At 47.2% G+C, this 14,676-nt stretch overlaps 1 protein-coding gene across 3 annotated transcripts in view; it reads right to left on the bottom strand.

Annotated features, from left to right (window-relative positions):
• ANXA7 (annexin A7) overlaps positions 1 to 14,676 on the bottom strand; it is a 490,249-nt gene that overhangs the window by 122,303 nt on the left and 353,270 nt on the right. For all 3 annotated transcript variants that reach the window (XM_085603646.1, XM_085603647.1, XM_085603648.1), the window contains one exon: positions 13,712 to 13,882. In XM_085603646.1, coding sequence (XP_085459772.1) covers positions 13,712 to 13,882 — 171 coding nt within the window. The remainder of the gene's footprint in view (positions 1 to 13,711; positions 13,883 to 14,676) is intronic.

Raw genomic sequence — 14,676 nt, 5'->3', positions numbered from 1 at the left:
GTGCTCACGTGGGATCTGGCATTTAGGTAGAAGCCTCTCAGCTTAGCGGGCTTGTGGCTGGACATGCACTTGCACCTCTCCCTGTCCTGCACGTATTGTTCTCTGTTGTACTCCTGGAAGGCGTACCCTTTGAGAAGGTGAAGAGCGGTGGCAATGCCATTCCTGTGTTAGAAGATCCTGAGTACCTCACCAGGCTTACGCCCCACTGTTCATTGCAGAGCCCGGTGTGGCTTGCCCGGGCCCCCACTGACTGAGGCAACACAGGTGCTCTGGACACCCACACTTACTCTCTACCGGCCCCTCACACCCTCACTAGCACATACACTTGGCACTGCTGAGAGACGGTCTCGCCCAGGAGATGACACGCACCAAAGTAGGGAAGGACTCAGCGACAACTCCAAAAGACAATCCTGTTGCTGTGATGTGGGGCAAAGCGGGTGCACCGTCCTCTGGGGAGGTGGCCCCACTGGCTGGAGGGAACTCACCACCTGTTGCTCAGGCTTTTATGGCTACCTTCATGGCGGAACTTAAAACTGAGATAGGCTCCTTGCGTGCCGAGGTTCACTCCTGTGTCCGGGAGCTTAAAAAGGAGGTCACAGATCTCGGGGAAAGAGTGGATGGCATGGAGAAGATCGTGGATGCCCGAACAGAGGACCAGGAGCAACTCTGGCAGCGCCTTACCACCCTCCAGGAACAACATATCGAGCTGCAACTAAAACAGGAAGACCTGGAAAATCGGGGTCGCCGGAACAACCTCTGCATCCGGGGGGTTCCTCTCGGGGCGGAGGGGAACGACATCATGATCTACGTGGCGCAGCTCCTGCATGAGGTCTGGGGAGATGACTATGCCTCTCCACTGGCCCTAGATCGGGCCCATCGGATATCTGGCTCCGCTGGCAGACCGGGTATTATCCTAGACATCCTGACCCCGAGTCCACTTTTTTTACAGAAAAAGAGGCTATACTCAAGGCGGCACGTGCCATACCGGACCTCACATACAACGAAGCCAAGATCCAGATCTATCAGGACATAGCAGCCAATACCCTCCGGAGACGTTGTGATTTTAGACCTGTGACGGATAAGCTAAGCAGCCTGGATATTCCACATCAGTGGGGCCACCCATTCGCTCTCATTTTTCGATGGGAGTCCAAGTGCCGGGTGGTCAGGTCTTTTGAAGAAGCAGCGCAGCTCCTTTACCTTTCCTCAACGCCGCCCTCCAGCCCAACATGTCTTCCGCCAATCACGCGGGCCCCTGCCAAGCCATCATGGTCTACTGTACGCCGCCCCCGGCGCTCCCATCATCCTGATGAGCAATCGTCCTCGCAAGTCAAGAATTACATTATTCAGCATATCCGGTCCCTGGAGGGGGGCAGGTCTACAGCGAGCTCCCGACCTCCGTCCCCTTGACTGACTGAAACCTCACCACCGCAAATGGCAGGGTACATCGGCCTCCGATTTTGTCTCAGAACCCAATGGGGTTGGCACTCAACCTCTGGAATCGACCATACCCCAGCTCCCTACCTGCAGCGCTGATGGCACTGGACTATCCACACAGATGTCTCCACGAGCGGCTGTTGACCCGCCCCCACCTGTTCTTGGGAGAGTGACTTCTCCGGGATCACCCGAGTCTTAAGGTCTAGGCTGACCCACGACTGGAACAGGACATTGTGGCCCGGTTGGCCAATATTGGTTATATATTCTTGGTTTGCACGTATCCATATTTTTTCTCTCTTCCTTCATACTTTCCCTATACCCTTCGATATGGCGGTCGGGAATCCCCTACAGACGGTACCCTCCTTTCGCCAAGAGTGACAATCCCCTGCGCCTCTCTCCCACCTAGCTTCCTACAGTGGCATGAAGGACTACCCCAGGTTTTGACTCAACTGTGGCTGCTGCCTGCCCCCTGAAGATTATATCCCTCAATGTTAAGGGCCTTAACTCCCCCAACAAGCGACAGCAAACATGGCGCTACCTCTTACAACATAACCCAGACATCATCCTCCTTCAGGAGAGCCATCTTCTAAAAGTAGATATCCCGCGCATGGCTCATCCTCGATACCCTCTTCAATTCTGGACCACGGCGCCCACTAAAACAGCTGGGGTGGCAATCCTTTGCAGAGCTGGCATCAGGCAGGGGGAATCTAGGGTCTTCCATAGCCCGGATGGCCGCTTTCTCAGAACTGGGGTTCGGGTTGGACGACGCCTCTTCACATTGTGCAATGTGTATGCACCCAACCAGGCGCAAGACCTCTATCTCCAGACGATTTTGCGGGAGCACGTCTCACAAGACGACCCCTCGCTAATCGTAGGGGGAGATTTTAACATGACATGGGACCCTAAAATGGACCGTAGTGTTGCCTCCTCCCATGGGACGGGAGCTATGTCCTCGGCCCTCCGGAGGCAAATAACGGACCTTGGTTTACTGGACACCTGGAGATATCATTCCCCTGAGACGCGCGACTATTCGTATTACTCGCACATCCACCGCTCGTTTTCGCGCATAGATTATATTTTTATCTCTCAAACCTTGATTGGAGATACGCTCTCGGCATCCATGTCTGCCATCTCTATCTCAGATCACACGCATCTCGAACTCCTACTGCAGGATCCGGCCGCTTGCTCCTCCCGTACCAAACGATGGCGGCTACCACCGCATATTTTGCGGGACCCGGAAGATGTGGAGAGCATACGGACGGCTATCGACTCCTACTTTGCGCTCAATGATATTCCCGAAACTCCCTTTCCTGTCGTAAGGGATGCATTTAAGGCCACAATCCGCGGTCATATCCCCTCCCTTGCAATTGCACGAGAGCGTGAGGCCCGTCTCCTGGAGGATAATCTGTCCAAAGACATTAAGGACCTGGAGAGGCAGGATCAGGAAAGTTCCACACTCGCACGTAAACGCCGCCTTGATAACTTTCGGGGGCAACTTCGTTCTCTCCGAACCAACAAGGCTGAGAGAGCCCTGTTAATGTTGAAACAGCGATACTTCGAGGGGGGGGGGGGGGGGGGGGGGAAACAAGGTGGGTACGATATTGGCGAGACGCTTGCGAGTACGAATCTGGAAAAATGTGCAAACTGCACCTTTAGTAAATCACTGGTATGAACACACACAGAAAGACTTAAAATGGACTGTGATCTCTAAGGTCGAACAAGATTACAGAGGGGGAGACCTGGGTATTAAACTAACAAAAAGAGAGGCAATGTTGATTATCCGATTTAATAGAACGGTTAATGGGCTCAACGGTCTGAGATTTTTAAACTGTAATCTCGAGCTACTTCCTCAAAAATGAAATGTCTCGCGGATTTAACAGATGTACAGACTGCCCATGTTTGCAGGATCTCTATAAAAAAACTGGCAAGAGAGAATCCGCTCGTCTCTGAAATATTTAAATCTTGTGATCGTTAATGCCTGGACGATATAGAACTGAGTTGTGCAGTTATTTGCCCTCATTTTCAAAAGACGTATATCCAAGCACCACCGGGCAGGCAGTATAGTCAAAACGCTATATAAAAATCAACCTGCTCCGCAACTGATCGAGTTCAGATAGCTACAACTCCCAGTTGCCCTTGAGGTATTACGTCATCCGCCGGACGCTTTTCTATGATAGAATCGTAAGCGTCCTATTCGAACAATCCCCTGGTCTAAACATAAACAGGACTTCGTTCCTTGTGAAGAGACTAAATTAATAATCTAAAAGGTAAGCGAAGCAATGATGCATCTCCTAAGCTTTGCACATTAGACTGCCACGTTTTACTGACGTTAGTGCCGAGTAGTTTAAACTAACGAATCTACGGCTTAATAATTTTGCCATTCGTCATTCCCAATTAGTTTTCTTTCAGCCCAACGGTAGCCAAGTGTAATGGCAAGGTTTGCCTTTCCGAAAACGGGACACACTGAATCAGGTATGATAGTTATCAATCTTAGCCGCCTCTAATAAATGAAAAGGTTCCATTCTTCTTTTCTCAAAACAACTCCCTTTTTGATTTTTTCAGATATGTAGTGTGATTATCGACTCTCCACCAGTGATATATTCTTTTTCGCACAGTTGCAAGTAAGAAGCTTTTTATACCACGTTTCTTCCATTTGTTTCTCTTCTCTGAATAAAAGAGACATGACAGTGATATTTATATGTGCCATTTTTAGGACGGAAAAAAGAGAGCGATTGTGTTCTGATTTACAAGATAAGCACTGATGAGCTTAAGAGCAGGACAAGTTAGGTCATGTTTTGTGGTTATTCATTAAGATAAGGCTATTGCCTTTTTCTTTCTTCAGGTTTTACAGCTATTCTGGTCCTGAGGAGAATTCCTTAATTCGATTGGATTCGAAATGCGTAGACCACGGCATTTTTTTAGGCTAATCATATGAAGTTTGGTTAATTTTGACAACGGAGTACCTTATATTTGGTTTTTGATAGCCTTAGCCGCTTTCTTGTACCAAACTTTGATTGATTTTTTTTTTTGTCTACAAAGTCTCCTCAGAGAATTTATCTGTTGGAGCAGGTTTGGGAGGGAGTATGACTGACAGTGAAGATGTATGGAAGTTTTATGGTGAAGGGTGGAGTAAGTGTGGAGATATGATTGATTGTGAGGTCTGTTGAGAGAGTGTGCACAAAAGTATGTGAGTTGGTAGGTTTGGGGAGTAGTGTTTGAATAAGTAAAAAGGAATGGGTGGGTTGTTGTATTGGTTCTAGCAAATTCAAAAAATTGCTAATTTGGGTTTTTGATATATATTTTATGTGATCTTTTTCAAATTATTGTTGATTAAATCCAACAGAAAAAGTGGTTGTGGTAGCATTTGTTTTGTTCAATGCACTAAAAATAGTTTTTGAAGATTTTGCAGCACTGGTGCTTCTTGTTATTTCTGCGCGTACGTACAGCAAAAGCGCACATAGCTAACCTTCAGATTGCAGATGGCGAGAGGGCCACCACTGATCGGGCCAAGCGCGATGCCTTCCAGGCATATTACTCAGCCTTTTATGCTGCGGACGAGCCGCCCCCGAACCGGGTAAAAGATATCTTGGATAAATGCCCCTGGACACCTATCAGCCCCTACCATGCCCAGCAGCTGGAAGAGCCACTCCCAAACGAGGAGCTGGCAAGTGCGCTGAAGGACCTCCCCCTCGGGGAAATCACCGGGCCCGGATGGCCTCCCTTTGGCCTTCTATCGCCTGTTTCTGCCTCAACTCCGGCCCTACCGCCTACAACTGTTCAACTCCTTCTCCGACACGGAGGGGCCATCGTCCTCTATGGGAATGGCGGAAATAGCCCTCATTCCCAAGCCGGGTAAGGACCCCACCCTGTGCTCTTCCTGTCATCCTATAGCCCTCTTGAACACAGACCTTAAAATCTACACCAAAATACTGGCAAAGCGCCTTGACCCACACATGCCCGGCCTTGTAGAGCCGGACCAGGTCGGCTTTATCCGGAATCGCCAGGGGGCAGACAATGTGCGCCGAATTGCCCATCTGGTGGTGAAGGCGCAACATTGGAATATACCGGCATGCCTTTTATCGCTTGACGCGGAGAAGGCGTTCGACCGTGTCGATTGGACCTTCCTACGAGCTGTGCTGCATAAAGTCGGACTAGGCCAGAACATGATAGCTAGGATCATGGCCCCCTATCTCTCCCCGCAGGCTTGGGTGCGAGTCAAGGGCCAACTCACCTACCCCATCTCCATTCACAGGGGTACGCAGCAGGGCTGCCCCCTGTCCCCTCTATTGTTTGCCCTTGAGGTAGAACCTTTGGCTATGATGATTAGGCAGGATGCGGACATACATGGCATTCGCCTTGCAGGACAGCAGCACAAAGTGGCGCTCTTTGCGGATGATCTTATACTCACATTATCTCGCCCACACGTCTCCCTTCCGGCGCTAGACTCCTTGCTGCAATCCTTTGAGCTGGTTTCAGGCCTTAAAATCAACCATGGGAAGTCCTGGGCATTGAATCTCACGATTCCTGAGGAGGAGATACTGGCCCTGCAAGCCCTCGTCCCCTAGCAGTGGGCTGCTAGCTCCATTCGGTACTTGGGGCTTCAGCTGACCCCCTCGCTTGCCACACGGACCCAAACGAACTGTCTGGAGTGTAGGAGAACTGTCTTGGACGGCCTGAGGGGTTGGAAATCCCTGATCTTCTCCTGGCTGGGCCGTTTGAACGCTGTCAAAATGTCGGTGCTACCAAAAATTCTGTACCTGTTCCAATGCCTGCCCACCCCCATCCCGCAGCGCCAGATCCAGAGCCTTCAGCGAGACATCACCTGCTTCATCTGGGGCGGGCGTAGACCTTGTTTCTCCAATAAGGTTTTCATGCTTCCGCTGGACAGGAGAAGACTAGCGTGCCCCAACCTGCTAGAATACTATTGGGCCTCCCACCTCCGCATTGTTTCAGAGTGGACAGCGATTGAGAGTGAAAAGGTCTGGTTCCATATGGGCAGGGCGGTAACCAGACTAACCATTCGGAACCTTTCCTGGCTCCATCGGGCTGCACGCTCCTGCAGTGCCTATATTGCAGTGCCCACCAAAACTGTGCTGGACATCTGGGACAGAGTAGCCGTACTCAAGGGGCTTACGACCTTCCCTTCCACTCACACCCCCCTAGCAGGCAATCCGTTATTCCTACCAGCTCTCAACCCGCAAGCGTTATCTAATTGGTTGGAGGGCGTATGCAGAACGATTCGAGATTTGTACGCCGGGGATACACTCAAAACTTTTGCCCAATGCAAAGAAGAATTTCAACTTCCAGAGGAAGCTAGGCCCCAGTATGTGCAGCTACGACACTGGCTGTCCACACCCGAGATGCAACAGGCCGCCACCCGCCCATTTACACCCTTCGAGCGACTGGTACGCTCCTTTGACGAGTCAAAGGGACTTATCTCTCGGACCTACCAGATTCTGCAGCAACCCCGCTGGTAACTCCGCACCCGTTCCAGCGTCAATGGCAGTCGACGTCTCCCACTGAAATTACACCTGTTCAGTGGAGCCGCCTGTGGAGGGACATACCGAAAGTCTATCGCAGCACATCACAACGAGAAACTGCGTACAAGATTATGACACAGTGGTACTATACACCCACTCGTTTACACAGGATGTTTCCCACATCCTCCCCGCTGTGCTGGAGATACTCGAGCGCTCCGGGGGATTTTATACACATTTGGTGGGCATGTCCACTTCTGGCCCTGTTTTGGAAAGAGGGTCTCAGTCATTAAGGAGGTACTTGGCTTTCCTCTGCCTGATTCCACCACCACGGTTCATCTTGGCCTCAAACCCTATAATTTAAAAGCGCTCACCCATAGTGACTGGTGCATTGCTCTCCATATGCTAGGGGCCGCTAAACAACTCATAGCATTATATTGGAAAAAAGCAGAATCCCCCCCCCCATTGCTGCTTGGTTCATGCCTATGGCATGTAGTGACCATGGAACTCTTCACAGCGCGCCTGCAGTCCCGTGATACCCACTTTACCAAAATTTGGCAACCATTGGTTAACTATTTGTAAAATAGAGCACACCCGTCACCTGCCACCGAAACTCCGAGCCCTCCGCGTCTTCAAAGATGCTGTAGCCCCACCTGAACCCGACAGACTGATTGTATCACCATAATGGCCCTGCTCATTGCTCCCCAGGACACATGCACTGGTCGATGGCCGGAGAGGCGAACGCCGCTGGCTCCCCTTGACCCCCCCCCCCCCGCCATCTTCTCTTTCGTCACCACTGTCTTAACATAGATCCCTTGCCCTAGAGTCCTTTCTTCTCCTTCGTCTTCTAGCCCTTTTGCCGCTCTCTACCTGTTTATTCTTTACTTACCCCTTTCTTATAGGCCTCTTGCCTACCTCTTTCTCCTCCTTCCTCGTTAGGATACTGTATATGTTAACCATGGGTCTTGAACTTTCTCCACAATTGCAATCCAACGTTATGAAACATGCAAGACGCGGCCGGCCCAATAAGGGTTGTAGGCGACATGCTGTGTAAAATCTATTCCGGTATGCTTTTATAACATCACCCGTACCGCCCCTAAATTGTGCGGCCGGCCCTACATAGGGTTGTGGCCCTGTGCTGTGTATACATAGACCCTTTCTTTGTTCATCTTATGAAAAATAAAACAGAATTATACAAAAAAAAAAAAAGTGTTGGGTTGAGCAGTGCAAGGAGGTGTTTGTACGTCAAGGTGGATGATGAAAATTATGTCATGGCAGCTTTGGAGGTTTAGAAAAGTGTGTCCTTTGGTTAAAAAAGAATGGAATGGTGGTTCAGAGTTTATTCTCGCAGTACAGCAGCCTTTGACACGGTCTCTCATCAGAAACTGATATTTCGACTGAGAGAGTCCGGTTTGCAGGGGATAGCTCTCGATTGGTTGGTCAGCTTTCTCGATCATCGCACGCAAACCATCAATCTAGGCCCTTTTCGATCCCAAACTGTGAAGCTTAGTAAGGGGGTGCCCCAGGGCTCCTGTCTGAGTTCTACTCTGTTTAACATCTATGCGGCCACCCTTGCTTAAGTCATCCGACAGTACGGCTTTACGCCGTTCTCTTACACTGACAACACAATTACTCCTCTCCTTCAAAAAGGACATGGAGTTCGATCAGCACTTTGCTAATGGCATGTCTGCCATAGCAGAATGGATGACTGAATACTTTCTGCAGTTAAATGCGGCCAAAACTGAAATCCTGCTGTTTGGTGCTGCACTAACTTCCTGGTCCCCTGAGTGGTGGCAGACAGTGCTAGGCCCTGCCCCTCTACGAACTTCGGTGGCAAAAAATCTAGGGGTCCGGTTGGATGTACAGTTATCGATGAAGGATCAAGTTATGACCACTGCCGGGACCTGCTATCATACTTTGAGCCTGCTGCGCAGATTGTTCATGTGGCTACCCCTAACTGTACGCAGAACCTTAATTCAGGCTTTGATTATAGGTCACCTGGACTATTGTAATGTTTTATTGGCATCTGCGAACGAGCCTTCTCTTAGCAGACTGCAGATTGTCCAGAATGTGGCTGCATGCCTAGCTCTTAAACCACCCCGCACCTCCCCCGGGCCATTATTGAAATCTCTCCATTGGCTTCCAATCCGCCAGAGAATAAAGTTAAAGCTCTGTTGCTCTGCCCACAGAGCTCTTTATGGCACTAGCCCGAGTTATATGGCGGACAAGTTCAAAGTGTACTGCCCGAACCGGTGTCTCAGATCGGAAGGCAAAAAGTTCTTGGTGGTCCCTCGTTTTAAGAAAAAAATGATCTGGTGGCAAAACCGTTGCCTATCTGGCACCAATATACTGGAAATCTCTGCCAGAGGATTTATGTACATGTCCTAGTCTTCCCCGCTTCAGAAAACCTCTGAAGACGGAATTATTCAAGGCTTGAGCTATGGGAATCTGTGCCTGACTGATCTGTTTCTATTAGCGTGGAGATACCCCTTCGGTGGGGATTCCAGCGCTCTATAAATTCCCTACACACACATTAGTCAAGGCTGGCCTAAAGAAATACACCTTGATTCAGCCATTTAGTAGAGTGTTGAAAGAATTGTCTCTGGAAAATGGGCTGATTATGAGGTTGGACAAACTGATTCCCCCTGAGAGACTCAGGATGATGATACTAGAGAATGCCCATGAAGGACATTTGGGGGCTATTTCCACCAAATGTAGGGTGCATACTGCATTTTGGTGGCCACAAATGAAAAAGGAGATTGATTATTTGATGCAAAAATGTGTGGTGTGTTCGAGTAGTGACAAATCATTGAAAAGATCTAATCCTCATTTGACTCCCACAGAATGCCCTGCTGGCAGTGGGCAAAAAAGGGCATTGATTTGATGGGATCATTTAACTCTCTTCCCAGTCACTCTTGTTAGGCTCTAGTGCTCATTGATTATTACTCCAAGTGGCAGGAGGTTTAATTTATTGGGGACCCAGAATCCATGTCTGTCCAAACTTTTCTAAAAGATGTGTTCATGAGAGAAGGTTTCTCAGAAGTCTTAGTTTCTGACAATGAAGTTCAATTTGTTTCTTCAGATCTAGCAGAGTTTCGGGAGATGAGCTGTGCCAGCCATCTTAAAAACTCTATTACCCCCAAACCAACAGTTTTGGTTGAGCGTTTTAACAGAGTCTTGGGGCAATGTGCGCGTTGAGCTCTGTTGAACAGATGTATAGGGATCAATGCAGTGCAAAGCATGCTTTGGTTCTAAAAAAGCAACACCTCAGTTGCCTACCAATGTTTCTCCTTTCGAATTGCTAAGGGGGAGGAAGCCCACAACTGTGTTTAAACCAGCTTGTACGTCAAGGTGGTAGACTGGATTCATCTGCAAGGGAAAACGTTACTAATGCTCAAGTAAACAAAAAAACTATGAAGTGAAGAAGGGTGCATGCTTCAAATCTGCTACAGTGGGGGATCATGTCAGCATTAATAGTAAACACTTTTGTTAAAAAGGGGATTCCAAATTCTCTGAACTGGTTGTGGTTGATAACATTTGCGGCAGTACTGTCCGTGTTAAGGGTCGTCATTGGTGGAATATGGCTAAAGTACTCAAGGTCGATTGATCCACCTTCACAGAGAATTACTGAACATAAAAATATTTCTGTGGGAAAAGACATGAAGGTTCCCAGTTTCCAAGAGGTTCTGAAGACCAGGCGGGTGCGTAAGTTGTCAGCTAGATTTAAATAACTCTGTTAGGTTATGTATTACCACAGTTGTGCTTAAAGCTTTTATGAGTTTTGGACTACCGTTTTATACGTATAGCTACTTTGTTAATGAACTATAGTGATGCTTATAATTATTATCTATGCTTATGTACTACCTATTTTAAGGTGATGAGTACTATTTTTATGTGAGATCATATCTATACCCATCTTTCAATTATTGTTGATGCTTTACTAAGGATTATTTTTGGAAGTTTGTCGAGCTAATGTTCTATGGGATTGCAGGTGGATTTTTTAACTGAAAAAAGAATGTTTGGAGTGGGCAAGGAGCGGACCGGGTATGCCTGTGCCTCGGTTGTTCGTATCTGTTAACCACAATAAAAGAGCTTAAAGTTCACGGTACATTACTACATATTCTTGAGTGATCAGGGGCTGATGGATCTCTACCACCGTTCTACTTTTTTGGATGGATAAGTCCCCATGGAAGATGTGATCAATTATTACCACCAATCTGCTCTTTCTGGTCTCCCTCTACTGCATAGTGTTTCATAGTATTTGGAAACTGATATTCCAATAATAAGTTGAATGGAGAAATGTGGGATTCAAAAAATATGACCTAAGTTGTATCCCAACCAGGTGCTTAATAGACACACTATTTCCTGACGTCCCAAAGAGGGACTCATTCTAAACCGTTAGGAGGATACCAATGGTGTTTTCTCCAAAGATTCTGCCCCCTTGGACCTTATCAATAAATGGTTTAAATCCTCATTGACAAGTCATGCAGCAGCCAACTATTTCTCACAGGTAAAGTCTTTAGTGCCTAAAGGCACAATCTTTTCTCTGGAATTTACAGGAGCCGATCACCAATCCTGGAGACTATCATAAGATAGTTAAAGATGGCAAGACAGTGTGCAGAATGGGAAGGAAGGGAGGGAGGGAGGGCTGGTAAGAAATCTGCGGCAAGATAGAGCCTCTACCAGATAAGGCATTACTGAAGGTAAATAACGTGTTCATCTGACAGACTTCCAGCCGCAGTTTCCTTACCTTAGAATAGATACCATTGTAATCTCAAGCCAGAGATGGGTCTGTGGACTATTTTATACTAAGAAGTCTTGTAGGACCGAACAGGAAAAATGCCTTTCTCGCCAGACCCGACTGTTGAGGCAGTAGTGTTTGGCGAACGTGTGCAGTGAAGTCCACATAGCCTGATAGATGTCCAGGACTGGGATCACTCTAGCTAATGCTGGAACCCCCTAGCTTTAGCTCTGTGAAATGAGCTCTTACGCCCTCAAGGGGCTCTTTTCTAGCCATTGCGGAGCAGAAGTTAATGCAGAGGATGATCCATCGAGAGAGGTTTTTCTTCTGAATTGCCTTCCCTCTCTTTGCCCCTTTAAATCCAAAAAAGAGTTGATCGTCCACCTGGAAATCGTTGGTACGATCAATATAGATCAATAATGCTCTTTTTGGATCTAGTTGGTGGAGGCTCTCCTCTTCCTTAGTAGGGTTGGGGAGAGGAGGGGAGAGAGAAGGTAGGCAGGGTGATGTTCTGTCTGATGTGGTAAGGTGTGACTACCTTTGGCAAAAAAGGATGCTCTAGTTTTAAGAACCAATTTGTTTTGGAAGAATGAAGTGTAGGGAGGGTTAACTGAGTTTATAGATCGCTATCCCTCCGGGCTTATGCTACCACTACAAGGCAGATGGTTTTGATGGTGAGGAGATAAAGAGGGCAGCTGTGCATCGGCTCAAAAGGTCAAAAAATGAGAGAAACTAGAACTAGATTGAAGGACCATTGGGGGTAGAAGGAAGGGCATAGAAGGAAACATATGCTGTAAACCTTTAAGGATCTAGTTACAACAGTTGACTTAAACAGGGAAGGTTGGAACAGCAACAGTAGAAAGGTGGAAACGGTGGGCAGAGATTACTTAACTGTGCCCAAAGTAAAACCTTGCCGGGAAAGGGATAGAACAAACAGGAGAACTTCAGACAAGGGTGCAGAAAGAGAATCAACCGATTTAGACGCACACCAAGCCACAAACCTGGCGCATTTGCACGGGTAAACAATTTTAGTGGAGGAACGCCTGGCTGCCAGAATAACATCACACACTTCAGGCGGGAGATTAAACACCCTCAACTGTTGCTGCACAACCTTCAAGCATGAAGGTGGAGAGTGGACAGGTTTGGGTGCAGTACCCTGCCCTGTTGCTGCAACAGAAGACCCTACCAAACTGGTAGCCTGACTGGAGGACAGATGCTCAAGCTCAGGAGTTCAGGGTTTCATACTCTGTGCCCATCCGGAGCCACTAGTCCTGACATTGAGGTTGCTTCTAAGGTTCGTGCACTCTGGTCCCATGAACCTTTCAAGGATTTAGATGCTGGGGAGGGTTTTTCCTCAGGGCACTCGGCCTCTACCATGAGAAATCAGCAAGGAGCCAACTGATTTTCCAGTAACACTTGATTAAGATTTACAGGGTATAAACTATTACGCCACAATTCTGGGTTTAAGCTTTTAAAATACAGGGTTTACTAATTTATTTAAACCTGGGATCTGTCTCTAGTCCAAACCCGGTCAGAAAACCTCTTTGAAACCCCTCAACTTTACTGGCTAACCCATTTTGTTTGGTGACCATAATCTTGTCAAAACAGCTATGTGTACATGGTGATCTTAGCAAGAAGGGCAGACAGCGGCATACCACGGCAGAAAATCCAGATGAGACGCAGATCCACATCTGCCCCCCACACTTGAGGGGACTATGCACAACCACAACTGCATGCACGGCAGAGGCCAAGGATGGTACCACAGTAAACACTGCAACACACCCCAGGGGCGAGCAGTGGGTAGTTGAATAAGGAGGAGGAAGCCAGCAACTCTAAACAATATTGTGCACACAACAAGCAGAAACAGGCAGCTGCTTCTGGTGACATGGTGCCACTGTTATTATAGCGGCAGCAAGGCCTGCAGACGGATGCTGAATTGCAAGTGTTTTAGAATAAGCAAAAGAGTACCTACAGAATTTGCCCCACCATATGCTTTGTCCTCATTACCAAATTACTGTTCCCAGTGTGCAGCAATGGACAAGACTCTAAAATTACCAACCTGGCACATGGATACAAGTAGTCGTTCAAAATGTCCTGAAGTATCAGATCGGATGTCCTTTTCGATGTCTCTTCCAAACTCTGTTTTATAACACTGAACAATGTTTTTAATTTCACTGTTTGTTCTTGTGCAAAGGATCTCAATGAGTACTCTCTCTTGAGTTCCAGCACCCTATGAGAAAGAAAGCCATACATTCTGTCAGTCAGGTTGCAAAAGTACATTTTACTTGAGTATCTATAACATAAAACCAGTTTTGCTTAATAGAAAAAGAAATGACAGTAAAAATAAAGAATGATACTAGCATTCCCCGTTTTAAATAACAATACAATCAATTAACTTATTTTCTAATAAGCTAACCCCTCCTATCCACAATCCACTACCTGTTTTACTACAATGAGAATGTAACTGAGCTTAAGACCAATTACTTGCATCGGTCCCTACACAGAACCACGTCGCAGCTAAAATAGGATATTAAAACTTGTTTCTCACCATAAGAACTACTCTATCCTCAGCCCTTCTACCATGTCAGTCACAGTAATGGGGTGTCCCTTGTAAGGGCAATACTGGAGTAGGCACTCTAGCACGAAGAGCTTAAGTCAGATACATGAGAGGGGTTAAATGTAGCTCCTCTTCCTTCAGCCCTATTTATCCAATTCTTTATGGTGGTAAATTATTGGGGCATAATGAATACAAGATGTTACACTGCAAGTCATATTACCGAAGGGTCTGACTAACTTAGAATGAAGTAGATACTATAGTTAGTAATCATGACTACTCTTTTCTACTTAATATTCTCCTATTTTCTCTTAATGTGAGCAAGTGCAACACCAACCAATGGTGTCCTAAATATCCTGTATCCTTGAGCTAAATTTAACAGTCACAAGTATGTGTATTATAATCAGCTATAACTATATTTAGATACAAGCACAAAACAAGAAGGATTACTCAGGTGCATCATCAATAGG

Source organism: Triturus cristatus, chromosome 1_2, assembly GCF_964204655.1.
Source record: "Triturus cristatus chromosome 1_2, aTriCri1.1, whole genome shotgun sequence".
Taxonomy (NCBI): Eukaryota; Metazoa; Chordata; class Amphibia; order Caudata; family Salamandridae; genus Triturus; species Triturus cristatus.
Note: the sequence above shows the minus strand (reverse complement) of the source record. Positions and strands in the feature narration are given on the sequence as shown.